The sequence below is a fragment of the Erythrolamprus reginae genome, chromosome 1, assembly GCF_031021105.1.
Source record: "Erythrolamprus reginae isolate rEryReg1 chromosome 1, rEryReg1.hap1, whole genome shotgun sequence".
In the NCBI taxonomy this organism is placed as follows: domain Eukaryota; kingdom Metazoa; phylum Chordata; class Lepidosauria; order Squamata; family Dipsadidae; genus Erythrolamprus; species Erythrolamprus reginae.
In genome coordinates, this window is record NC_091950.1 from 192,287,012 (window position 1) to 192,314,941 (window position 27,930).

The following is a 27,930-nucleotide window of genomic DNA, read 5'->3' on the forward strand; positions in this document are numbered from 1 at the left end:
TCTGAGAAGAAGTCATAGCAAACCACTTCCTAAAAGAAACCAGTCGAAGGTATGTAGGTATGCAAATATGAATACTGTATGTACATGTAAATATAGAGAGATAGAAATAGATGGTTAAATTGACAGCAACAAAGAAGAGTTATTAGCCCCAGCATAGTTCCTTCTAAGCTGAGCAGTGAGCAATCGCTCACTTAAAAATCATCATCAACTCAGAGTTTTTCAAACCTGCCCAGAAGCCGAGAGGGAAAGAGTGAGAGGGAAGGAGAGAGAGAGGAAGAGAGAGAAACAGATAGAAAAAAGAGAGGAAGGAAAAGAAAAAGAAAAAGAATGGGAGTAAGGAAGAGAGAAAGAAAATCAAAATCTAGTTTGAAACTAGCTCAACTATTTAAGTGGCATTTTGATATTGATAGAGTTGCCCTATTATGAGCTCACTGTTATAGACACACAGTACAGTACTGTATTTTATTTTGAAATTCTCTGAGGCAAAACAGGGTGGGTTTTTTATTTGTTTGTTTATTTATTTATTTAATATTTCTGTGCTGCCCAGTCCCAAAGGGACTGCCGCTCAGACACTATACTTTTCTGCCCACCCCCCCCCAAAAAATTAGAGGGAACACTGAGCCCCAGTCTGTCTTTTTTCATCAATGTAAAGAATAGCAACAAGGACTCTTGTGTCACAATTTGCACAAAGGGACAAAGAAAATGTGAAGGGAAAAACCATGATTGGTGGTTGTGGTAAACCGCATCTAAGCAGAGAACTGCAATTAAGATAGATAGTTACATGGTGTTTAAATGAAAGAATATTCTTGGCTAGACACTCGTATCTAAAGAAGACACATATGGGAGATTGCAGAATTATTTAAAGTGAAACATTTTCCTCTTTTAGATCATGACTTCGACATTTATTACTGAAGTTTCGTTGGAACAATAGAAGACCAGTGTAACATACAAATCACAATGTCAATTTATGCAGAAACTTTAAACACGAAGATAGAGAAAATAAGTAAATAAATAATCTGAAGACCCAATTACTTGATTGGAGAAGATAATAGTTCTCCCCCGCCAAATGAGTTTAATATTTTATTTTTATTTTGTAGAATATTTGTTATGTAGAATTAGAAAATGCCAACTAGATATTTAAATCCATATTCACAAGTATTTTTGTAACAACAGCTTGGGTTGTGTTGTATATTGGCATGAGTGAAATCAGTTCTGCAAGGTTACTGTCCTATATTTATATGAGGAAGTAAATCCTATTGAATTCAGTTGAACTGGTGTGACTGGACGCACAGTCTTTGCCAAAAAGGTTTGCCAACACTGTTATAAAGACTTGTTAAATACTTTCTTAAATATGAAGAACAGAACAAGGGTTTAACTCTTAGCCCAGTGATTTTATTAACAAAATCTCTTACTTTTTGTGTTTATATAAAATGCAGAACAGAAATTTTAGATCCCAAGAGTGAATGTCAAGTTTTACATTAGGTTTCAGATTCATGGTATTGTGGGAATTCTAAAAGACGGCATATTGGACCCCCTTTAATACAAATTGCTGTAAACAACTTACATCTTAAAATATGTCTATATTATCCTTACATATGTATTCATACTGATTGATATTTTGAAATATCAGAAGGAGGGCATACGGATATTCCTTAAAATGCATGAATTAAGACATGGTTTTGGATCTTACCATTTGTTGATATTGGGATTTTCACGGAAGGAAGTTTGCACCCTATTTTGCTGCTATAGCCCCCGAACTATATATGAAAACATTTGGAACAATTGAGAAAGCCTTCTGAACAGGGATATTGGGAGGTACTGGACAGAGGTGGGCTAAGAAAGTTTCCTTCTATAAATTTCTTGAAGGACAAACCATGCTCTCTCACCAAATGTCCTTATTTCAACCTTGCTGGCTTAACTCAAGGAGTCGACCAGCAAAAACGGCAAGGGTTCCAATGATGCAAACTAACATGAAGATGCCAAGGAGAAGATGGTCCATCACCATTGCAACAAACTTCCATTCTTCTACAGCCTGATAGTTAGAAAAGAAATGTAAGGAAAAGAAATCAGGGTTTTCATAAAAAGCCAGGAGTTGTCTCTATTTGACCAAATTTTAAACAGATTTTTCTCTTCAAAATCTATCTTCTTTTGATTGACGGAAGATATGATGGCCAATGGAAGTCAATATCTATAATAACCATGACATATGAAAGGCTGTGACTTAGAATGTAAGAAAAACAACAGAGGTTGACTTAATAAGTGAAATCATAATAAACAATAATTATGAGGAATTGAAAGTGATGATATCATAAAATGAAAATGAGTTAAATACAAAAGGTAAGTGATCAGTATAAGAGAACTACGTTCCTTCCCCATATTTTTAAATAAATGTAACATATTTTGGGGTTGGGGGTTAATTTCTCAACAAAGATATAATGAGTGCCAACTATACAGATTCCTCAATTCTTTTAACCAATCACTGTATTGTGATTTTTTCCTTTTTTTTTTTGCTTGTTCACGCTTAAAATGTTTAATAAAAGAAAAATATGTTGAGGTGATTTGGTCAAATAGAGACAATGAGCACTGACCATATTGCAAAACAAAAATAAAATAAAGCAAGATTTAGTTGTTATTGGAAAGTAAATTGCAAACACACAATTCATCTTACAGATAGAAACATAAATGATTTGGAAAGGGCCAATCACCAGATAGGAGCTCTATTTGTTCCAGAACATATTTACTTTCCATTTATTACAACAAGCTGTATAGTTTGCTTCCAATTGGCCTATTTACTGTATTGAACAATTATTACATTATTTTGGCCAGATGAGGGAGCCAAATACTACGCAGTAACATTTGACTAGGTGGCTAACGGAAACGCTGAGCTGGAAAGAGAAGACAAAAGTTTATTGTAGCAAAAACTTTTAAATCTTTTGGTTATTTGGGGAATAATAAACCTTGTCACCTGTCTGGCACCTTGCCCCGTTGAACTATGATGTTTTATTTAGAGTGTTTTAAATCTAAATGGAAAGATAGGTTGGTGCATAGAAAACCATCAAAATCAAGTGTCATTTTTTATTTGTAAGATATCTCTAGATTCTAGATTAGATCTCGTACAGTGGTTCTCAACCTGTGAGTCAGGACCCCTTTGGGGGTCTAATGACCATTTCACAGGGGTTACCTAAGACCATGGTAAAAGACAAATTAGGAACTAAAGCTTCTATTCTGGCGCCTTGGAACATATTTTTACAATCCGACCAATCGGGCATTTACAGTGGGGGCATCCCTCTGACCTTCCTGCCAATCAACTTAAAGCTCTGTTGGAAGAATTGGCACTAGACTTATGGTTGGGGGTCACCACAACATGAGGAACTGTATTAAGAGGTCGTGGTGTTAGAAAGGTTGAGAACCACAACGTAAGACTTTCCTGGAAGAATAAAACAGTGGACGGGCAGGTGGAATTCAACACTTTGTTTGGAAATATGCCCATCTGTCCATGGGCTGAGGAAATCAAATTCTTGGAGGGAAGAATTGCCCTTCTAGTAAATGGGGGTTTTCTATCTGGCCATCCCCTTTGCTGCAGCCATTTTAAGAGAAGGCCTATAACATATTCTCAGCATTCCAAATACAGTAGTACCTCATGATACGAACCCCTCGTCTTACGAATTTTTCAAGATACAAACCCGGGGTTCGGGATTTTTGTGCCTCTTCTTACAAACTTTTTTCACCTTACAAACTCACCGCTGCAAACGCCGAACCCAGATGTTCGGCAAAAGTTTGGGTTCGACGTTTGGGTTCAGCCAATAAGCGCCGCTGCCCAGCTGTCACCTTTTGAAACAGCTGGGGGGGGGGCTTTTCGGCGTTCTCCCGAATGCTGAACCTGGAAGTTCGGCAAAAGATCGGGTTCAGGAGAATGCTGACGACAGCTGTCCACCTTTGCAGAAGAGCCACGGAGCTGTCAGCCGGTCGGGAGGCTCAAACGGAGGTGGGGAATCCCAATAGGGAATTCCATGGGCGGAGGTTTGACATCATGGGGACGTCCTTCCTGGCTGGCCAAAACATGGACTCCAGGAAGGACATCTTCTGCCGAACTTCCAGGCTTGATGTTCCAGAGAATGCCGAGAAACCCCCGGGCTGTTTCAAAAGGTGACAGCCGGGTGGCGGCGCTTCTCAGCGGCCTCCCAAACTCGAACCTGAACCCGAACTTTTGCCAAACTTTTCGGGTTCGGTATTCAGGAGAATGCCAAGAAGAGCCCGGCTGTTTCAAAAGGTGACAGCCGGGTGGCGGCACCCAGCAGAGCGCAGTTTTTGCAATTTTTTCCCCTTGCACGCATTAATCCATTTTACATTGTTTCCCATAGAAAACATTGTTTCACTTTACGAACCTTCTACTGGAACCAATTAAGTTCGTGAGATGAGGTATCACTGTAATTGCTTGCTGAAGCCTCAGCCCCAGCCATGCCCATGAGTGATGCCCATAATAGATAAGGCCAAAAAACCTTCTAAAACCCATCCAGCCAAGTCATCCAGGAAAGGGTTGAATTCTGTACCCAAACCCTGTGGATATGCATACACATTGCTTATCTACACCACCACCACCCCATTCCCCTTCAGAATCGGCCATTTTATTCAAAGTGTTGGAAGAAAGAAACAAATAAAATGCACAGGAAATTAAAGAGAAAAGTTAAGAAAGAAGGAAAGAAATATAATTAACTCTGGTGTGCATCAACACTATTCATTATATTGTAACTTCCTTTCTATTCTTGCCAATGATTCTTTCACCAAGATTCAAGAAATTGTGCAAAACTCACCAGGAATCCCACAAGTTTGTGATCCCAGAATTTTCTGTTTCTCTTCTGAATTGTGCTGAACCTACTTCAGACCATGCAATTTGGCACTATCCAAAAATACATTTCCCTAACTAAAATCATATTGTTCTGGACCAGTGAGTTTTACATGTTCCTAACTGAATTTAAATATGACATTCACGTTTAATTTAATTTAATTTAATACAATGTATACATTGCTCTGTATTCCTATTCTCTATACCCATTGCTTTGATTTTTGAGGATTACAACTTTCTTGATTTTCCGTCCTTCATATATTCATTTTTTCTTTTTTTTAAAGCAGTAACATTTATAGAGGTCAATTTATTTTATTATTATTATTACTTAGATTTGTATGCCGCCCCTCTCCGAAGACTCAATGCCACTGTTCAACATATGCTCCTTCCAGCATCCTCTCAATTCTTTTTCATCCTGAATGATTTTATCTCTTTCATTTTTAAGTTCATTTACTCTGCTGGAGGCTCCAAATTTACCCCCTTCCCTCTGCACTTCAATTTTTTTTTAGAATGAAACTGAAGTGGTGGAATGCTGAAAGGAATATTTTAATTATGTGTATAAGATGGATAATAATATGTTGAATATGTTAAAAGCTTTCTCACTACCCTGGTATTTCCAAAACCAATTTTAATTCCCATCAAAATTGTTCTATATTTCTTAATCTTAACCCTTTCTTCTTGCTCTCTTGGACTGTATGCTTTGCAACTATTTTTTCTCTACAAATTATACATAGTCTTCCTCTTGATGTAGATCTAGTATAACTCGACACATTTCTGTGAAGCTTCGTAGCATAAGTCCTTACTGTCTGACCAAGCAACTTCCACAACTTTTATGAATATATGAATACATTTATTCTTAAATTAAAACAGATATTTTAAAAGCAGATATGCACCAAAATTCTAGGATCTGTACGTAATCCAATCATTTTTCTTTATTCAGTCATCTTGTTCCTATTTATTTATCTGTGTTACTTAATGTCATATTTTTCTTATTATTTTAATTCACTGAGAAAGTGGCACAATGGTTTCCCCCCAAATATTGAAAAATACTCTGCTTTTTCTATTGTATAACAGGCAACTTTCACCAGCTTGTGGATTTCTTCTTTGATACATCCCCATAACTATCCAGATGACCTCCATTCATAACTTCTGATGTGTGTTTTAATCCATTTGTTTATATCATGTGTATTTATCAACATCCTTGCACAAGGTTTGATCTCCACCATTCAGCTGTTTCTCCTTCTCTTAATTTCATAAATATAAAAGACCTTTTTATTATTTTCTTCATTTTCTTCATGTTCTTTACCATGTACTCCTTATCAAGTTGCAATTTTCCATATGGCATAGTTATCAACTGATGAAGCTGAGTCGTCAATATAGGTAGCCTTTCGACTTACGGCTGTTCCTTTAGTGACCATTCAAAGATACAACGGCACTGAAAAAATGTCGCTTATAATTATTTTTAACACTTACAGCCATTGCAGCATCCCCATGGTCACCTGATCCAAACTCAAGTGCTTGGCAAATGACTCATATTTATGGCAATTGCAGTGTCCCAGGGTCATGGCGTCGCCTTTTGTACTATTTTGACCAGCAAAGTCAATGGCGAAACCTGATTCACTTAACAACTTGATAACTGCACTGATCCCTTAATTGTGGTAAGAAAAGTCATAAAATGAGTCAAAACTCATTTAACAACAAATTTTGCACTCAATTGTGGTCATAAGATGAGGACTACCTGTATGAAATTTTCCTGAGAACTTTCAAAATCAGTATTGTCTACTTTGCGGTTCAGAATATTTTGGGGTTTTACATATTACCAGAGCTGTCTGTCTCCTGTGTCTCTTTCTCTCTGACACACACACACACACACACACACAGAGGTTTTAAATGATTCCCATTGGATCATTAATTCTTACATTATTGGATTCTTGATCTGATTTCAATGACTCGGCAATGTATTTGACGCCTTCAATTGCACTTTTAACATCTGGATTTTTAGAAAGCGATGTTTGGAAATTCATATCTGCGGGCAATGTTCCCTCTAATTTTTTTTCAGTGTGGGCGGAAAAGTATAGTGTATGAGCGGCAGTCCCCTTGGGACTGGGCGGCATAGAAGTATAAATAAATAAATAAATAAATAAATAAATAAATAAATAAATAAATAAATAGACAGACAGACAGACAGACAGATAGATAGATAGATAGATAGATAAATCCCTTCTTTTTTATTAAAAGAAATTAATAATAAAACAAAACCAAAATCTATTACTATTAAAACTAAAACAACCAGCAAAATAAAAAACATAACTATTAATAAAAACAGTTGAGGGCTGGGGGTTTTTTTCTCTGTTATTATTTAAGTGCTTTTACCATATGCTTTAAATCAAGAGTCACCTCTCTCTCTGTTTCTCTCTCTTTTCTGTCATTCACTGCCTCAATCATTTTCTCATTTCTCTTTTTTTCTCCCCTTTTTTCTATTATTTCTCTCTCTCTTCCTTCCACTCTTCTCTCTCTTGCTTTCTTCCTCTCTCACACTTTCTCTCACTCCCTTCCTTCCTCTCTCCTATCTCTCGTTCTTGCTCTCTCTCTCTCTTCCTTCCTCTCTTCTCTCTCTCTTGCTTCCTTTCTCTCTCCCCCTCTTTCTCCTCTCTCTTTTTCTCACTTTCTGTCTCCCTCTCTCCTTTCTATCTCTCTCTGTCTGTTGCTCTATCTCTCTTGTTCTCTTTCTCTCTCTGGTTTTCTTTCTTTCTTTCTCTCTCACACACACACTCTCTCTCTTGTTCTCTCTCTCTTGCTATCTCTCTTTCTCCCCCCCTCTCTCTTTCTCATTTTCTCTGTATCTTGCTCTGTCTGTTGCTCTCTCTCTCGTTCTCTCTTTCTCTCTTTTCCTTTCTTCTCTGCGGAGGCCAGCAAAGGTTTTTCTTAGTTTGAATGAGCCCTGTCAATCTAGCCATCTACTAAAACTCAAATTCTCCCAGACTCCTCCCACATTAAAAAGAATGACTGATTGATCTGTTGATGCCTGTTGGAAGGGGCAGGAACATAGCTGAGGAATTGACCAATCTCTTTCTTTAACTTGCCATGTATACTGGAAATAAAGGTCAAGATTTCCCTTATCCTGTAGTGTCTAGTGACACTCTGGGGGCGGTGTTCATCTCTGTTTCTTAGCCAAGGGAGACAGCACTGGCTGAAGGCATTTCCAGGGTCATGTAGCCAGCATGACATTACACTGCAGCGAAGAGCATGTGGTGAAACACGGAACACTGTACTTCCCCTCCTAAGAAGTACCTATTTATCTACTCACATTTGCATGCTTTCAAACTGCTAAGGTGGGAGAAGCTGGTGCCAGAACAGGATTCTCCTGTTATGTGGTGCTCAGATTTCGTTGTCAAACCTTCCAGCTGACAAACTCAGCTTCTTAACTGCTGAGCCATCATGCCAGGAAATAAAGACACTATTTAGTGACAAAACACAACAATGCCTCGATAGAGGTCAGCATCAGGCACTGCAAATCTCATGCCAATACAGTTTTCTTCCAGGTCAAGAACTGATAAATTTTGGGTAAAGAGCTCAAATGAACATTTGGAATATATATGTTGAAAGATGGAATGACGTGGTGATTCTCACAATGGAAGAATGGGCAGTAAAAGCAATGGCATTGGCAAGAGATGGCAAAACTCACTGTCCTAATTAAAGAGAAATTATAAAGTTTTGTTTCCATTTGGAAACCATTTCTGAGTTGCCCGTGAAATCTGGTGTAATACTAGTTAACGGAGACTGTAACTGGATCTCCCCAAATGTGTTCGTGGCCATTTTGAAGAGTTGCTCATGACAGTTGATCTGCATTGCAAGAATTCCTCCAGGATAAGATATTTCCTGTTTCACGGCATCAGACAGAGTGCTGGCAGCAGCGAAGGTAAAACTTCAGCATTGGAAGAATGTGTTTGGATGATGAACTCACAGAAGGAATTTCAATCTCAGTTTCTCTATTTATAGAATTGACAGTGTGTCTATGAGTTCATTGGACTCATGGGCACCACGTTAGAAACCCCAACTTCAATGGATTGTGTGAAACTGGCCTATAGAGAATAAAATAGAATTGTTGTGGCCCGTCCGTATTCCACACAGCTGGTCACGGATTGAGGGAATTGAGATATGGTTGTGGCACGTTACCATAGGTACCATAGCACCCAAGTCCAATAACGAGAAGGTCGGAGTGGATTTGGTGTCAGAAGCTGCAAGCCAACCAAGACCTTCTGCATCTCCCAAAGTGCACATGAGTGACTTAGGAGAAGAGGAGGAGTCTCTTCTTGATGCTAGGGCACCCAGGGCTGCTAGAAGGCAGGAGTGGCTAAGCAAGAGGCGATCTCTTCGTGAATAGATCTGTAAAACAATTGGCCACACCCTTAGACTATTTAAGGCTTAGTCACATGATGCTTCAGTGTGAAGACAACTTTGTTTCCTTCCAGTTTGTGTGTGTGTCTCTCTCTCCCTCCCTCCCTCTCTCTCTCTCTGTCTGACATTTATGTTTAGATTATGAATTACAAACCGGCAATATCATTTTCCTCCTTTAAATCATTACTTTGACATTTATTACTGAAATTTCGTTGGAACAATAGAAGATCAGTGTAACCTACAAATCACAATGTCAATTTATGCAAAAACTTTAAGGATGAAGAGAGAGTAAATAAGTAAATAAATAGATAATCTGAAGACTTGAATGGAGAAGATCATTTCTCCCCGCCAAATGAGTTTAACATTTTATTTTTATTTCATAGAATATTTTTTATGTAGAATTAGAAAATGTTAGCCAGATATTTAGAAACATAGATGATATTTAAATTCATATTCACAAATATTTTTGTAACAACAGTTTGTGTCATGTTGTATATTGGCATGAGTGAAATCAGTTCTGCAAGGTTACTGTCCTATATTTATATGAGGAAGTAAATCCTATTGAATTCAGTAGAACTGGTGTGACTAGACACACAGTCTTTGCCAAAAAGGTTTGCCAACACTGCTCTAAAGCCTTGTTAGACACTTTCTTAAATATCTAGAACAGAACAAGGGTTTAACTCTCAGCCCACTGATTTTACTAACAAAATCTCTTACTTTTTGTGATTATGATATGCAGAAGCAGAAATTTTGGATCCCAAGAGTGAATGTCAAGTTTTACACAAGGCTTCAGATTGATAGTATTGTGGGAATTCTAAAAGACGGCATATTGAACCCCTTTTAATACAAACTGCTGTAAACAATTTACAGCTTAAAACATGTCTATAATATCATTATATATGTATTCATACTGATTGATATTTTGAAATATCAGAAGGAGGGCATATGGATATTCCTTAAAATGCATGAATTAAGACATGGTTTTGGATCTTACCATTTGTTGATATTGGGATTTTCACAGAAGGAAGTTTGCACTTTATTTTGCTGCTAAACTATATATGAAAACATTTGGAACAATTGAGAGATCCTCCTGAAGAGGGATATTGGGAGATACTGGACAGAGGGGGGCTAAGAAAGTTTCCTTCTATAAATTTCTTGAAGTTCACTTACTCAAGGACAAACCATGCTCTCTCACCAAATGTCCTTATTTCAATCTTGCTGGCTTAATTCAAGGAGTCGGCCAGCAAAAACAACAAGGGTTCCAGTGATGCAAACGAACATGAAGATGCCAAGGAGAAGATGGTCCACCACCATTGCAACAAACTTCCATTCTTCTACAGCCTGACGGTTAGAAAAGAAATGTAAAGAAAAGAAATTATAATTTTCATACAAAGCCAGGAGTTATTTAAAACAGATTTTTCTCTTCAAAATCTATCTTCGTTTGATTGACGAATATGATAGGCAATGAAAGTCAATATCTATAATAACCATGACATATGGAAGGCTGTGACTTAGAATGTAAGAAAAACAACTGATATTGACTTAATAAGTGAAATCATAATAAACAATAAATATGAGGAATTGAAAGTAATGATATCATAAAATCAAAATGAGTTAAATACAAAAGGTAAGTGACCAGTACAAAAGAAATATGTTCCATCCCCATACCGTTAAATAAATGTAACATATTTTGGGTTTTATGGTTAATTTCTCAACAAAGATATAATGAGCGCCAACTATACGGATTCCTCAATTCATTTGTATGGTATGGAAAACGGACTATATATAGGTACTTTCAAAGACATAGCATTAGAAATTCTTTAATTGAAACCTGGGAAAAAAATAAAAACAAACTTTATTCTAGAGTACCTTATTGGACTGCACCTTTGGAAACTCAGATACACCCCAGCAAACTACAGTGGAATAAAATTTCAAGATATAAAGATTTAATAGGACAGCCAAAAAGGTTGAAAACAATGACAGAATTAGAAAAACACGGTATAAACCTTGATTGGTATACGTATATACAATTGCAGGCAAGATATAATGAAGATAATAAAGAAGAAGGTATAAATCTTGAAAAAACTAAACTAGATGAAATTTTATTTGGCTCAGATGGGCACATGATAAAAAAGTTTTATGGCTATTTTTTGTCTATTGTTTTAGAATTTGAACAAGTTAAACATACAATGATAAAGTGGATGAAGAATATAGGATATTCAATAGATATAGATAAATGGCGACAAATTTGGGAAAGAAATTATGAAATGTCAACAGCAGATAAAGAGAATATATATAAGATGTTTTACAGATGGTATATGACACCAGAAAGATTAGCAAAAATGTTTAAGAATAGATCAATGAAATGTTGGAAATGTAATCAGCTACCAGGCTTATTTTATCATATGTGGTGGACATGCACAGAAGCTAAGAAATTTTGGAAAGAGATTCAGCAATGGATACAGAAGAGTTTGAAAAGGACTATTGAATTTAAACCAGAAATATCCTTATTAGGTATTTTACTAGAAAATTTTAATAAAGAACAAATATATTTGATTATACATATTTTAACAGCAGCTAGAATAGTATATGCACAAAATTGGAAGCTGAATAAAATTCCAGATGAAAGAGAAATATTACGTAAGATTTTAGATTGTGCTGAAATGAATAGGCTTACTTTAAAACTTAAAGATAAAGAGGGGTGTGATTACTATAAGATCTGGGGAAAGTTTTATGAATGGTTGGAAACTAAAAATAATTGAAAAGTATTTTCTTTTAATTACTTTTGAAGAAATACATGATGATTTAATTTTAATCTATTAAAGACCCAGATGACGAAATAAGGATTGGTGGCAGCATTGGATAAGGAGTTAACACAGAGATGAAAGGATTAAATTAGATATTGAATTAAGATGTTAAGATGTTTATGTTTTATTATCAATAGAAAAAGGGAATATAAGGGACTAGATTTCATAATATTGTTATCTGTAGATGAAATATATCTCATGTGTAGTTAATTTTAATTAACTTAGCAAAGAAGAGGATATAAAGAACATATTGAAAGTATTATTAGCATTTTTTTCTCTGAATGTTTAACGTATCAAAGAAATATAATTAATTATTATTTTAAGCATTGATTCTGTGTTTTTTATTGCTCATGTTGTTTTATTGTATGTTGGAAGAAAAATAAAGAAAAATTTTATACCCAAAAAATTCACTGTATTGTGATTTTTTTCCTTTTTTAATTTTGCTTGTTCACTCTTAAAAATGTTTAATAAAAGAAAAATATGTTGAGGTGATTTGGTCAAATAGAGACAATGAGCACTGACCATATTGCAAAACAAAAATAAAATAAAGCAAGATTTAGTTATTATTGGACAGTGAATTGCAAACACACAATTCATCTTACAGATAGAAACATAAATGATTTGGAAAGGGACAGTCACCAGATAGGAGCTCTATTTGTTCCAGAACATATTTACTTTCCATTTATTACAACAAGCTGTATAGTTTGCTTCCAAGTCTATTTACTGTATTGAACAATTACAGTGTTCCCTCGATTTTTGCGGGTTCGAACTTCGCGAATAGCCTATACCACGGTTTTTAAAAAAATATGAATTAAAAAAATACTTCGCTGTTTTTTTTCCTATACCATGGTTTTTCCCACCCGATGATGTCATATGTCATCGCCAAACTAATAATTTTTGCAAATAAATAACAAAAAAAATTTATTGTTAATAAATAATTATGTTTATAAATATCAGGATCACTAAGTATCTTATTCAATGGTGAGTACCAGTAATAATGGTGAGTAAATGGTTGTTAAGGGAATGGGAAATGATAATTTAGGGGTTTAAAGTGTTAAGGGATGGCTTGTGATACTGTCCATAGCCAAAAATGGTGTATTTACTTCCGCATCTCTACTTCGCGGAAATTCGACTTTTGCAGGAGGTCTCGGAACACATCCCCTGCGGAAATCGAGGGAACTCTGTATTACATTTTTTTTGCCAGATGAGGGAGCCAAATACTACGCAGTAACATTTGACTAGGTGGCTAACGGAAACACTGAGCTGGAAAGAGAAGACAAAAGTTTATTGTAGCAACAACTTTTTAATCTTTTGGTTATTTGGGGAATAATAAACCTTGTCACCTGTCTGGCACCCTGCCCCGTTGAATTATGATGTTTTATTTAGAGTGTTTTAAATCTAAATGGAAAGATAGGTTGGTGCAATGGCACTAGACCTATGGTTGGGGGTCACCACAACATGAGGAACTGTATTAAGGGGTCGTGGTGTTAGAAAGGTTGAGAACCACAACGTAAGACTTTCCTGGAAGAATAAAACAGTGGACGGCCAGGTGGAATCCAGCACTTTGTTTAGAAATATGCCCATCTGTCCATGGGCTGAGGAAATCAAATTCTTGGAGGGAAGAATTGCCCTTCTAATAAATGGCCATCCCCTTTGCTGCAGCCATTTTAAGAAAGGGCCTGTAACATATTCTCAACATTCCAAGTAATCCCATGCTGAAGCCTCAGTCCCAGCCATGCCCATGAGTGATGCCCATAATAGATAAGGCCAAAAAACCTTCTAAAACCCATCCAGCCAAGTCATCCAGGAAAGGGTTGAATTCTGTACCCAAACTCTGTGGATATGCATACACATTGCTTATCTACACCCCCACCACCCTATTCCCCTTCAGAATCAGCCATTTTATTCAAAGTGTTGGAAGAAAGAAACAAATAAAATGCACAGGAAATTAAAGAGAACAGTTAAGAAAGAAGGAAAGAAATATAATTAACTCTGGTGTGCATCAACACTATTCATTATACTGTGATTTTCAATCTTTTTTGAGCCGCGGCATATTTTTTACATTTACAAAATCCTGGGGCACACCACCAAACAAAATGACACAAAATGACACTCCAAGACACTCTCCTCTCTTTTTCCATCTCTGTCTCCTCCCCCCTTGTGTGTGTGTGTGTGTATACACACTCTTGAACCATTTCCATGTTTTTCTCTATTATTTTTTGGGTGCTTTAAATCAAGAGTCACTTCTCTCTCTTTTTTGTTTCTCTCTCTCATTCTCTCATTCTCTGCCTCATTCATTTTCTCATTTCTCTTTTTTCTCCCCTTTTTTCTCTCATTTCTCTCTCTCCCTTCCTCTCCTCCTCTCTTTCTCTCTCTTTCTTGCTTTCTTTCTCTCTTGGACGTGTTGCTGGACGCCATACATGCTGGTGCTGCGCTGGGCATGGGCACAGGGCTTGCACCTCCATTCCAGCCCAGCCAGCGAGCCAGTGCCAGCCCCGCTCCCATGCCCAGCACAGTGCCAGCATGTACAGCATCCAGAAACACATCCAGCTTCCACTGTCGGTGCCTCCGCCCTGGAGCTCCCATTCACAGCCGCTGCCCCGAGGCTACTGTCCAGTGCTGCTGCTGCCGGCGCCCTCCCACCAGGCCCCAAAGCTCATCTGCTGCCGCTGCCAGGGAAGCTCCAGCTGGGCAGGGCACTGTACCTGCTGGTGCCTCTGCCCTGGAGCTCCCGCTCGCAGCCACAGGCCCACAGCTACTGCCCAGTGCAACTGCTGCCGGCGCCCTCCCACACCCGCTGCCAGTGCCTTCCCGCCGGTCCCCAAAGCTCACCTGCCGTGAAGAAGGAAGGCGCAAAGAAGGAAGGCGTGAAGAAGGAAGCTCAGCTCAGCTTCCAGTCTTGCAACTTTTTGCTCTTCGCGCCCTCAGCTCAGCTCCCTTCTTCGCCGCATAACCAACCAGTTGTTGAAAAACACTGCTCAATACACAATGCTTTGCTTTTTGAGGATTACAACTTTCTTGATTTTTCCTGTCCTCTTGATATATTCATTTTTTCTTTTTAGGCAGTAACATTTATAAAAGTCAATGCCACTGTTCAACATATGCTCCTTCCAGCATCCACTCAATTCTTTTTCATCCTGAATGATTTTATCTCTTTCATTTTTAAGTTCATTTACTCTGCTGGAGGCTCCTAATTTACCCTTTTCCCCCTGCACTTCAAAAAAAAAAATTAGAATGAAGCTGAAGTGTTGGAATGCTGAAAGGAATATTTTAATTATGTGTATAAGATGGATAATAATATGTTGAATATGAATACATTTATTCTTAAATAAAAACATGTTTTAAAAGCAGATATGCACCAAAATTCTTGGATCTGTAAGTAATCCGATTATTTTTCTTTATTCGGTCATCTTGTTCCTATTCATTTATCTGTGTTACTTAATGTCATATTTTTCTTATTATTTTAATTCATTGAGAAAGTGTCACAATGTTTTTTTTTTTCAAATATTGAAAAATACCTCTGCTTTTTCCATTGTATAACAGGCAACTTTCACCAGTTTATGGATTTCTTTTTTGATATACACCCATAACTATCCATTCATAACGTCTGATGTGTGTTTTAATCCATTTGTTTATATCATATGTATTTATCAACATCCTTACACAAGATTTGATCTCCATCATATAGCTGTTTCTCTTTCTTTCGCTTAATTTCATAAATATAAAAGACCTTTTTATTATTTTCTTCATGTTCTTTACCATGTACTCCTTATCAAGTTGCAATTTTCCACGTGGCATAGTTATCAACTGATGAAACTGAGTCATCAATATAGGTAGCCTTTCGACTTACAGATGTTCATTTAGTGACCATTCAACGATACAACGGCACTGAAAAAATGTCACTTATAATTATTTTTAACACTTACAGCCATTGCAGCATCCCCATGGCCACCTGATCAAAATTGAAGTGCTTGGCAATTGACTCATATTTATGGCAATTGCAGTGTCCCAGGGTCATGTCATCGCCTTTTGCAACATTTTAACCAGCGAAGTCAATGGCAAAACCTGATTCACTTAACAACCGTGTTACTAACTTAATAACTGCATTGATCCCTTAACAACTGCAGCAAGAAAAGTCCTAAAATGAGTCAAAACTCGCTTAATAACAGAAAGTTTGGGCTCAATTGTGGTCGTAAGATGAGGACTACCTATATTTACCTCAGGAATGAAATTCATCTGAGAAAATTCAAAATCAGCATTGTCTACTTTGTGGTTCAGAATATTTTGGGGTTTTACACATTCCTGCAGCTGTCTGTCTCCTGTCTGTCTCTTTCTCTCTGACACACGCAAACACACACACACAGAGGTTTTAAACGATTCCCATTGGATCATTAATTCTTACATTATTGGATTCTTGATCTGATTTCATTGACTCAGCAATGTATTTGATGCCTTCAATTGCACTTTTAACATCTGGATTTTTAGTAAGCGATGTCTGGAAATTCGTAGCCGCGGGTCCTTGTTTCCCTGAGATTTCAGAGATATCTACATCCTCACTGAAAATCCTGTTCTCCTGCTTATTTTTGGAGGGACGTTTCATTGTTGAGAAAAACATAATGTTTGGAATTGTTTCAATAAATATCTGAAAGAAATAGACACCGATTAGAGAATTTAAGCCAATTACTAAATGGCACATCTCTTAATCTCTAAAGAAAATAGATTACAATACTTTTTGAGACTGGGACTCAAGGAATCAAGTAGTATAATAATAATTCAAGTTACCCACTATTGTTTACTTGTTTAATGACTATTAAATGTTCAACTATTGCTTAGTATAGGAAGTTAGAATTACATGGACTTTTATCAATTACAGAGCAAATATTGGTTTTATTATAGTTAATGGCATATGGAACGGGGCTGGCCATGAAGTCTCAGATGCTAAAAATGAAAAATGTCACATGTTTTTAGTGAATTTGAAAATTAAGAGAGACTAGGATAGATCTATTTCACCCTTGTTCTGGCCTCATCAGCTAGCCATACCCTCTCATTGGGATTTGACAGAAAAACACACGCACACACACAAATTGTTTAAAATTAATTGAAATGGAAAAAGTTAAATGCAAGCGGTATTAACAACACTAAAGCTAGCCAATCAAAAGAGGATGAGCTACACAAGAAGAAAAAGAAGGGGTTATTGGACTTATACACAAAATAATTTAAAGTTAAAATATAAAATAAATTTAAATTTAACTTACTTGCTTGAAAATCTTCTTCCTTGGCCTTTCTGTTAAAACACTAACTTAACAACAAGCCATTGCTACAAGACCTTTATAGAGTTAGATGCTGCTAAGAAGTAGCATCCTTCTGCTTATGCTTCTCTGGCACAATTGGAGCTAGGATATAAATATTGCCTCTGACAGAAAGAAATAATATAGAGCTATCTTGTCTAGGATCCATTGAGAGCTTATTTTATTGATTTTTTCTTAAAGGAGTCCATCACCTCATTTGTCTCACTAGGGACTATTGTTTGGGCTATACAATGAATGGAGACATACTTCCTTTTCTTTATCCCAATATCCTGTCCTAGGCTTGAAAAATGTAGGTCACCTTACCTTCCTCACCCACTGTGGCATAGTGTGAGTACTGGGTGAGCGATGGTGGGTATTGATCACTATGACAGTGATGATGATAGAAGATATGACTAACACCATGGTGAACAACATGTATTTGCCAATCAAGGGAACAGCACTGGAAGTTGAAGGAATCAGCTCCACAATGACCAGAAGAAACACAGTCAAAGAAAGCAGGACAGAGATGCTCAGGGTCATCTTCTCCCCTGGGATAAATGAGGGGAAAATAGTAAATTGAAGCATTTAACAAACAAAATAGAAGAAGAAAGTGCAATTGGTGATTCAGGAGAAACCAGGGAAGAATTGTCGTATTGAATTTGGGTAGCTACTACGATTCAACCCCACTATAATGTATCCTAGAATCATCCAACTATTTGTGCAAATATAAAAGTAATGCCTTATATTGCCTCCACAATGGTTGGATAATGCTTTAAAAAGTCATAAGTCATTAGTGGAGAAGCTGTCCAGGATCTCGGAAACCTAGCTTGGATTTGGACATATAGGTCAGTTCCATGCTGCCTGATTTAATCAACATGAGCTATACAGTTTGGGGACCCATAATCCAGGGTACCAATTGATTCCCGAGATCTATACAGAGGATTGTGTGAGAAACCCATATCCTTAAAAGGAGCAAGCCACTCTGACATCCAACATCCAGCCACCAGACTCACACAGATAAGGCACGAAAATTATGTTTGGACATTTCCCCTTTTTCCTCTGTTCCCCTTCCTGATTTTGTAGCATGTTTCCTGGGATGCCAAATCCTGTGTGCTTTTTAGCTGAAAAGGCGAAGCGATTAATTTTAGAAAATTCTCAAAATGCTTCCCAACATTTTTTCAAGTGGATTTTTGTTTTCAAAAGGCAACAAAGATGGAGAGGGGCGGAGTCAATGGCGCTGGCGGTACAGAGTTTTCCCTTGTCCACGGGGAAACTCTGAATCCCCGCTGCCTGGGGGGCTTTGGTTCCTATGCAACCAAGCCGGATCCTCCCTGAAGGGGAGGTGATGCTAGGGATGCTACCGGCGGGCTGGTTTGGGGTCAACATACCCCACCAGTCGAACTGGTTTGTCTTGCACCAGCAGTGGTGAAATCGGCTGGGCTGCCGTGCCTAAGCCGACCAAGCCGAGCTGACACCGCAACGAAAGGATTTTAAAGTAAGCTTGAATTCACCTGGAGAGAGGAACTAAGTTAAGAATGGTGCTGGTGATTGATTTGGGTGATTGGAGCTTGGACTGATTTTTTTGATTTTCAAACAGGAACAAAAGCTTGGAAAAAATGGAGAGGAAGCAGCTAATTGGCATTTGGAAACAATAGCAGAAAACTTCTGGAAGGACGATAAAAGCCCAAGATTGAGGATTTTAAAATTTGTTTATCGGATTATTGAACTATTTCAAAATATGAATTTTAGCAAATTGGTTTTAATCAGCTGAGAAAATAAAGTTTTTATTATATAAAGTTATATAAGTTTAAAATATTTTTTGTGGAATTAATAAGACTGCCACCTGTTGGTTGGAGGAATAATGACAGGAGAAGATTTGTCGGACATACTATCTGTTTTTCCCCCTTGGCTTTTGGAACACTTTATAATAATAATAATATAAAATAAAAGCAAGGAAATAAAAGAAGAACTGACATAAGAAGGAGCAGATAAGAGAAGATTTGGACAATGATAAAATACAAATTTACAAAACTGATAAATAATTATTAATTGAACTACTAATTGAAATGTGAGATAGCCTATATTTGCAGAAAAGGAACAGATGGAAAAAGACTTAGATAATGATAAATTTATATTTGTATGTGGTTCTTAAATGGATTTGTAGAGACGATTTTGAACGTATTGATTATTTGAACTATAAGATTATTATAATGTGAATTATAATAGTAAAGAAAAATGGAAAGGAAAAAGAGATATAATAAAGCTATGATTATTAGAGGATTAATAGGGGAAAATAAATAGTACTGATTATGATTAATATATTTTTTGGGGGGAAGTATCTGGGATTTCAACTGAATGGATTAGGGAAGATTATTAATTTCAGAAATATGGTGAAAACAAATAGATGAAATATTATTACACTGAGGTCATTAGTGAAAATCAGATTATGAATTATTATTATATTGGGCATGATAGTGAAAGATATATAGAATAGGAAAGAATATTACATTGGGAATGACAGTGAAATTAAATAGATTAGGGAAGATTATCACACTGAGTTTGACAGTGGAAGATATATAGAATAGGGAAGATACATAGATTAGGGAAGATATATTCAGTAGGGAAGATAATCATACTGTGAATGGCAGTGAAACCAAATAGATTAGGGATGATTATTACACTGGGAATGACAGTGAAACCAAATAGATTAGGGATGATTATTACACTGGGAATGACAGTGACATATAGACTAGGGAAGATTATTACACTGGGTTTGACAAAGTTTGCTTTTAAAGCAGAATAACTCAGGGTATGGAAAGGGTTTTGCTTCTGCTTGAGAGGTGCAATCTGATATACACATGCACATACCTGAATCTGTAGGGAGATAAAATACTAATCCAGTCAAGAATGAGAAGAGAAGGCAAGGAATGATGACGTTGACAATGAAGTAGAGAGGCAAACGCAACAATACAAAGTGATAGGTGATATCAAGATATGGCGTTTCAAGGCAACAAGCATAGGCCACCGAGTGCTTCCAACCTCGGTAATCTTTCATTGTCCATTCTCCACTCGGCATGTAGTTACTCAAGTCTGGACGGTCACTTTCCTGAGAAAGCAAATGCTACCAGATTACAGAACAACAGGAGAATGAAGTTTAGAGCATCTGGATACATTCAGTATTTCTCAAGGCACTTCTGTTGCACATATAGATTTATCTAGGAGAGGTGAAGACTTCATTTTGTTTTAAGCATTTTCTGACCATGAATAAAACATTAGAAAAACGATCTGATAATTAGGTCCCATGATATTGTTCCAAATTTCAAACCAATAAGCTACATTTCAATTAACTATACTGCTCAAAAAATAAAGGGAACACTTAAACAACACGATATAACTCCAAGTAAATCAAACATCTGTGAAATTAAACTGTCCACTTAGGAAGCAATAGTGATTGACAACCAATTTCACATGTTGTCAGCACATTCAACTTTGTACAGAACAAAGTATTCAATGAGAATATTTCATTCATTCATATCTAGGATGTGTTCTCTGAGTGTTCCCTTTATTTTTTAAAGCAGTTTACATTTCTCCATAGTGCTAAAGAGAGGAGAGGGCAGGGCAGGGAAGAGGAGGGGAGGGGAGGAAAGGGGAAGGGAGGGCAGGACAGGGGAGGGGAGGGTAAAGAGGAAAGGAGAGGAAAGGAAATGAGGAAAGAAATTTTTACTTGTATATAATAATATGAAAATGAATAAAGGTGCTAGCTACTCAAGTGAACCAGTTTGGTATTAGTGTTAAACATCAGATTAAAACTGGGAGACTGTGAGTTCTAGTCCCACTTTCGACATAAAGCCAACTGGGTGACCTTGGGCCAAACACTCTCAGTCCTAGGAAACTAATTCTGAGGAAAGTAATTCTGAAAAACTTTGCCAAGAAAGCTGCAGAGCCTAGTCCAGATGGTTGCCGGGAGTCAAGACTGACTTGAAAACAGAACAAACCAATTAACTGAAGCCTACCGGGTAGATGGCAACCACAGAGCCATCGTAAGTCCAGGTTCCCAGCTTCATACTGCAGTTTTGCTCATCGAAGGGGAAGTGAGTGACTATAATTTCACAGTAACTGTTGAAGATGGCTGGTGGAGTCCATGTGATATGTCCCGTATAGTTCAGAAGAACTTTGGTGAACTGGTCGATAGCAAAAATTCCATCTGCACTAAAAAGAAAAAAACCAGTCATACGAATAGCATACAATTTTAATACACTGGCTATCCATTTTGTTGCACACAGTGTTATCAATGTGTTGGGATCTTCCTTTTGTTGGTGTCTTTCTTTTAAAATAATGTACTCTACAAACTCCATTTGGTAGAAAAATGGTTGCATTTTTTAAAAAAATTAAAAACTATGAGAAAGACTGTATACCCAGAAAAGAAATATTTTATTCACATTAAAGAATTACATTCAAAGGTTTATTTTTTAAAAAAAATAATATTTCAATTGAAAAATTTTAATACCACATTTTGCAGGTTAAACTGAATATTTATGAAAGCTGACCATGGATGATGAGTTGGAATAAAATAGCACTTCTCACCTTTCCCACAAATAGTCTTGCTTTAAGAATGTGATAAGGAATATAGAAAGTCCAGTGTCATCTAATCTGGCACTGGTTATTAACTTTCTTATAATTCTATTTGCACATATTTTAAAAACCCACCAAAAAACCCAAAGAAGAGTAGAAATGTACAGTTTTTTTCTTTTGCTCACGGCCAAAAATATGTAAAATTGGCATGTTGGGGTTGAGGGTACAACCAAGACTTTTTGTTCCTGGAGACCCATTTGGGCGCCATTTCAAGCTACATTATTTCAAACCACAGACATTTGGACTTGTGCGTTCTTCATCGCTGGAGATTTTCAAGAAAAGTTTGGATAATCATTTCTCTAGGAAGAAATAAGGACTTGGGCAAGGGATTGAACTATGGTCCCTTCCAGCCAGCGGTGGCTTGCTCCTGGTTTGGACCGCTTCTCAGAACTGATAGCGGAGGTGGTGGGAAGCTCCACCCACGCGGGACATTTCTGTATAGGCGCACAAACCAGCAGCAAAATCATTTAGAACCCAGACTGCTTCAAGCCCTAGGATTCTATGATTTTATGATTATCACATTCTTCCTATTAACACTTTAGGCTAGGTTGAGCCAAGATAGTTTTTTTGGAATGTGCCCCCTAGTGGTGAGGAAGCATAAGTCCCTAGACCCCACTAAGCCTGGCATGACAAAAAATGGCACAGAGAAAACACACACACACAACCTCCCCCCCCCAAACTCTGTGTGTGTGTGACATGACTATTTTTCCTCTTCTGCAGTAGCAACACACAGGTCTAGCCCATCTCTTTAATAGTTGCCCAGCTCTTATACAAGGGAAATTAGTCTCAATTTCTCATTTACAACTCAGCTCAATGTAGAGTAAGGGTGTCAAATTCGCATCCCATGGGCTGGATGCATCGCACACTGGTCACACCCATGCCCAGTTAAGCGAAGGGGGAAAAGCTACGATGCATCACGTGACGATGCCATGACAACACAAGTTTGACTTGAGTATTCATGACCTCTCCCCCCAGAAGACACTCGCCCTCCCCTTCAACTTCCTGAATTTATGCTCTCTGCTATTTGCGAAGCAGAAATCCAGATCACCAGATGGCAGCAAAAAGTGATTTATCTGCCTTTTTACTGCCATCTAATGGTCACTTGGACACCTGCTGCCCAGAATATAGCTCTCCTCTCTTTCCTTCATAAGCAGGAAGGAAGAGGAGAGGGAGAAGAGGGAGGGAACAGACAGCAGTAATCCCAAGGAAGTCACCAGGGCCTCTGAGGGCTCCCAGCATTTACTACTGGAGCTGAAGCAACAGCTTGCCTTGGAAGGAGCTGTTGAGAAGGATGTGGCAACAGCAGTAGCACTGGGGTCCCATTGGCTCCATGTGTGAGTTATTACATCAGAAGTGCCAAGATGGGACAATAGTTAGACTTGTCAACCAGGAGATATTGATCTCCAACACTTTGTTCCCACCTAGTGGTCATTCAGGTTTTTGCAGTCTGGTCCTAGAAGCTCCACCATATGCTGTCAAATTTGTTGAAAATATTGGACCAGGAGTAAGTCCTGAGGGCTCCCGGTGCCTGAAGACACCAAAGTGGCTGTTTCTCCACCAAATTCCTGCCATTGGGAGCATCCATTTCTTTTTTTGGTTTAAGCTAATTGTAGCATCTGCAGGGTGTTTCCAGATGCATCAAAGCAGGGAGAATGGTTCCCCCAAGGAAGCCTTTATATCAGAGGTCACACTCATGCAGAAGCTGAGTTTACAGCTTTTTGTGTAGTCTGAATGTTTCTCTCTCTTATTATGGGACTCTGCCTCAGAATTAAGCTCTACTTACTTGTTATACAAAACTAAATCTGGACGCCAGATATCCTCCGAGGAGATGCGAATTTGCTTCACACCGCCATACTCTGCTGGATTCCATCTCAAATTTACATCTGTCCATTGCTAGTGGTGATGGGGAGAGAATTTCAAAGAATTTATAAGGTCTTATAAGTTTAACAAGGAACAATTGTTTTATTCATTAAATGTAAGTTACAGAATGAACAAAAAAAAAGAATGTATATTTCCTTATGTCATAAAATTATCGGTGTATGTTAGCGATGGGTTGATCCGGTTTGGCCACTTTTGTTTTCACAAATATGATACTTAAGTTGGAAAATAGGAAACTATACTTTAAAACCATTGGCTGTGTTCCAACTCTCCAGGGGCATTATGGGAGTTTTTCTTGGAGGTTCCCCATCCCCCACCCCAGCTCATTTGCATCCTTTGGAAAGAGTTTGTCAAATGTATAATGGAAATGGAAGGAGGGAAATGCGCTAATCTGGAAATGTAACTCAATTCTATCTTAGACTAAGCTGTCTGAGGGGTTTATCTCAATCAGATGCTATAATATGTCCCACAACTAGTGTTGGGTGAACCGAACTTGCAAAGTTTTAAAAAGTTTGGGTAAAGTTCGGGTTCAGCATTCAGTTGAACACCATGAAATACCACCGCTCGGGAGGAGAGTGCGGAATCCCATCGTGGGATTCCCCACCTCCTTTTGCTTGCGGCGCTGCAAGCAAAAGGAGGTGGGAAATCCCACGATGGTATTCTGGGGGCCGGACTTTGACATCACGGAGACTACTTCCTGGCCTGCGGAAATGGGGAGGAAGGAGGTTCCGTGACATCAAAGCCCCACCCCCGGAATCCCATTGTGGGATTTCCCACTTCCTTTTGCTTGCAGCGCCGCTGTGGCATCCTTTTCTATAAAAATAAAAGGAAGCAAAAGGAGGTGGGGAATTCCCCACTTCCTTGTTTATTTTTACAGAAAAGGACGCCACAGCGGCTTGCTGCTGTTCGGGTTTGAGTTTGGGTTTGTCGAACTCACCCGAACTTCACGGCTAACCCAAACTTCATGGGTACACAACAAATAGGCATTTAGGGAAAAAATGCTGAAATCAGGTTTGGTTTTCTAAAATCCAATTAGCAAAATGCACAATGCTGCTGCTGTGACAAACTTTATAAAATCATTTAATTGTGCCTCTCTTGAGTTATAACGCGCAAGAATATCGCAAATAAATTCAACCTCTTGGAAAAGGGAGCTCTAATCCAAAAATATTTCTTGAACAGGGGAACAAGGCCAATCAAAACGCACCTTTGGGCATCAAACAGAGCATGGTGGTTTATAAATCACAGAGTTATTACCTGTTTCAGACGCACATTGGTGCTTACTATTTGATTTACTTCATCCTTAAGAGACAGAGACAGAAAAAGACAAGGTTAACAGAATATAATTTGTTTGCAATAATCGCTGTTGAGATTATCGGTTAAAAACTTTTGCTGTTTTGGCTTCGTTTTCTTTCTCTCCAAGCACTGAATTCCCACTGCCAAAATCAGACTGTAAACTATTTTAGTCAGGAACCTGCTTCTCTTTGCTCTGCACATTTTCTCCCCCTAAAAGAGGCTGAAAATTCAGGTGCATCTTATACTCTGAATGTGGGTTTTTTTATAAGTTTTTCCCCCTAGCCCTATCTAGATGCTAATGATGTTCCCAGGTTTTATCCACTTGCAAGCTCTTTCATTGTTACTCTCTGTCAAGAATGTTTTCCAAACCCTGTCTTTGTAGCTTTTTAAAATTTCTCTCCTTGCTCCAAGTATTCCTTTCTAGCCCTAACCAGGTGGTAACAATGTTCCCAGTTCTTACCGTGCGAAGAATGTTTTCCAAGCCCTAGGTTTTGCAGGGGGTTTTTCATTGCTCTACTTGTTTCAAATGTTTCTTTCCAGCCCTAAGCATGTGCTAATGGTTTTCCGAGCTCTTACTGGCTTGCAAGCTCTTTCATTGTTACTCTCTCTAAATTAGGTTTTTTTAAAGCCCTAACCAGGGGATAAAATAATGTGCTGAAGCTGACCAGACTAAGGATGCTAGCCAGATGAATACCTGGTGAGAACATTCTTTTCCTTATTTTCCTCCACCAAAACTAAGGTGCATCTTATATTCCAGTGTGTCTTATACTCCGAAAAATATGGTAATTGACGAATGATGCTTTAGAAATTACTGTAGTTAGATTGATTGATTGATTGATTGATTGGTTTGTTTGTTTGTTTGTTTGTTTGTTTGTTTATTTATTTGTTTGTTTGTTTGTTTGTTTATTAGATTTGTATGCCGCCCCTCTCCGTAGACTCGGGGCAGCTCACAACAACAATAAAACAATGTACAACAAATCTAATAATTTAAAAACACTAAAAATCCCATTGTTAAAAGCAAACATACACACAACCATACCATGCATAAACTGTATAGGCCCGGGGGAGATGTCTCAATTCCCCCATGTCTGACGGCAGAGATGGGTTTTAAGGAGTTTGCGAAAAGCAAGGAGGGTGGGGGCAGTTCTAATCTCCAGGGGGAGCTGGTTCCAGAGGGTTGGGGCCACCACAGAGAAGGCTCTTCCCCTGGGTCCCGTCAAACGACATTGTTTATTTCCTCCCTCCAATTAAAGAAAGCTAAATTGGTTACTGTTATGAGACCGTTCCTTCTTAGCCAAAGAACTATAGATAGTCCTTACATACAACTATAATAAAATCTGCTATTACAGTTGTATGTCACAGTAGGTCACTCATTTCAGTGACCCGATTTTGCAATCTTTACCTTTGAACAGCTGTAACTTGAGGATCACCTGTCCTGATGAAATTTGCACATTTTTCTGACGAAACAAGAGGTATCTGAATTGGGAGGGTTTATGTAGACTGTTGTGGCACATAGCATTGGAGAGGGGGAAGCAGAGGTGGGTTCCTCCTTTTTTTTCAGCAAGAAAGAAGCCCCCACCCCCTCTTGAATTGAATTTTTTTCAGTTCAATTTTCATATCATTATGTTCAGAAATGTTCAAGCTACCAATCCCACACCAACTTTAGTAAAACAGAACGCATTTTACAGGCAAAACTATCTATACATTGAAAAAGAAAATTCACAAAAACGGGGGGGGGCACATTTTATGAGCCAAATAAACCAATAAGCATTAATTTTTTCAGTTCAATTGTCATTTCATTGTGTGCAGAAATGTTCAAACTTGTTTCCAAGTGAAAAAAGCTTTCAAAAAGACCAAATATAAGTACATAAAATGAACAATTTGCAGTTCGGGTCAAATAGACCTGGGAACAGAACTTTAGGGTGTTTTTTTGAGCAGAACAGCAGGGTTTTTAAGATACATATGGAAAGATAAAATGTTATAGTTTTTTATGTATTCATTATATTTGTTTGCCATCCATCTTGCCACAAGGTAACTAATTATTTGATTAATTCATTAAGCAAACCCTGCCCAAAAGAATGGGAATCTGCCAGTAATGCAGTATTGCAAGCTAAATCTCCCCACAGAATGGAGACATATCCTGATGGGATCAAGATTGACTCAGTCTTCCATTCTTCTGAGGTTGATAAAAGGAGGGCCCAGTGCTCTAAAGCAGTGTTTCCCAACTTTGGCAACTTGAAGATATCTGGACTTCAAGTCCCAGAATTCCCCAGCCAGCAAATTCTGGCTGGGGAAATCTGGGAGTTGAAGTCCAGACATCTTCAAGTTGCCAAGGTTGGGAAACACTGCTCTAAAACACTATGGAACGATATATAAGTCTAAGTCTAAGTGCTATCGCTAGTAAAACCTTTACCGTACCACATTGATCAGCTGGATAAGTTGAAGTCCCACAATGACTTGCACAGCATGAGTATGATTGCTTACTGGACGCACAATTTTGTTGTAGTTCGCGAATAAATCATTAACCAGGCGACTTTCATGATCGGAGCCATGGACTAGAATAGCTGCAAGACAATATGATTAAAAAAGGGCAACGTTTGAAAAACAGAGACAAAACTTTGTGAAAGTCTGAACAGATGCTAAGAGTTTGGAACTGAGCTGGGTGTTTGGACTCTGAGGGAGAAGCCAGAATAACTGCTCATTTCCTTGGCTTTCCAGATTCTTTTCTGGGGTTGCAGACATCACATTGGGACCTGGTCATTCTATTGTTTAAACTTCCCAAGAACGCTTT

At 37.9% G+C, this 27,930-nt stretch overlaps 1 protein-coding gene across 1 annotated transcript; it reads right to left on the minus strand.

Moving 5' to 3' along the window:
• Positions 1-1,900: 1,900 nt before the first annotated feature.
• Positions 1,901-27,707, minus strand: LOC139169153 (acetylcholine receptor subunit alpha-like; the record flags this gene model as incomplete). The annotated part of the gene is made up of 8 exons (XM_070755016.1): positions 1,901-2,032; positions 16,451-16,690; positions 17,661-17,884; positions 20,205-20,442; positions 21,350-21,545; positions 23,752-23,861; positions 25,101-25,145; positions 27,558-27,707. Coding segments are annotated over 8 exons (1,335 nt in total), but the record flags the coding sequence as incomplete, so codon positions are not given.
• Positions 27,708-27,930: the final 223 nt, after the last annotated feature.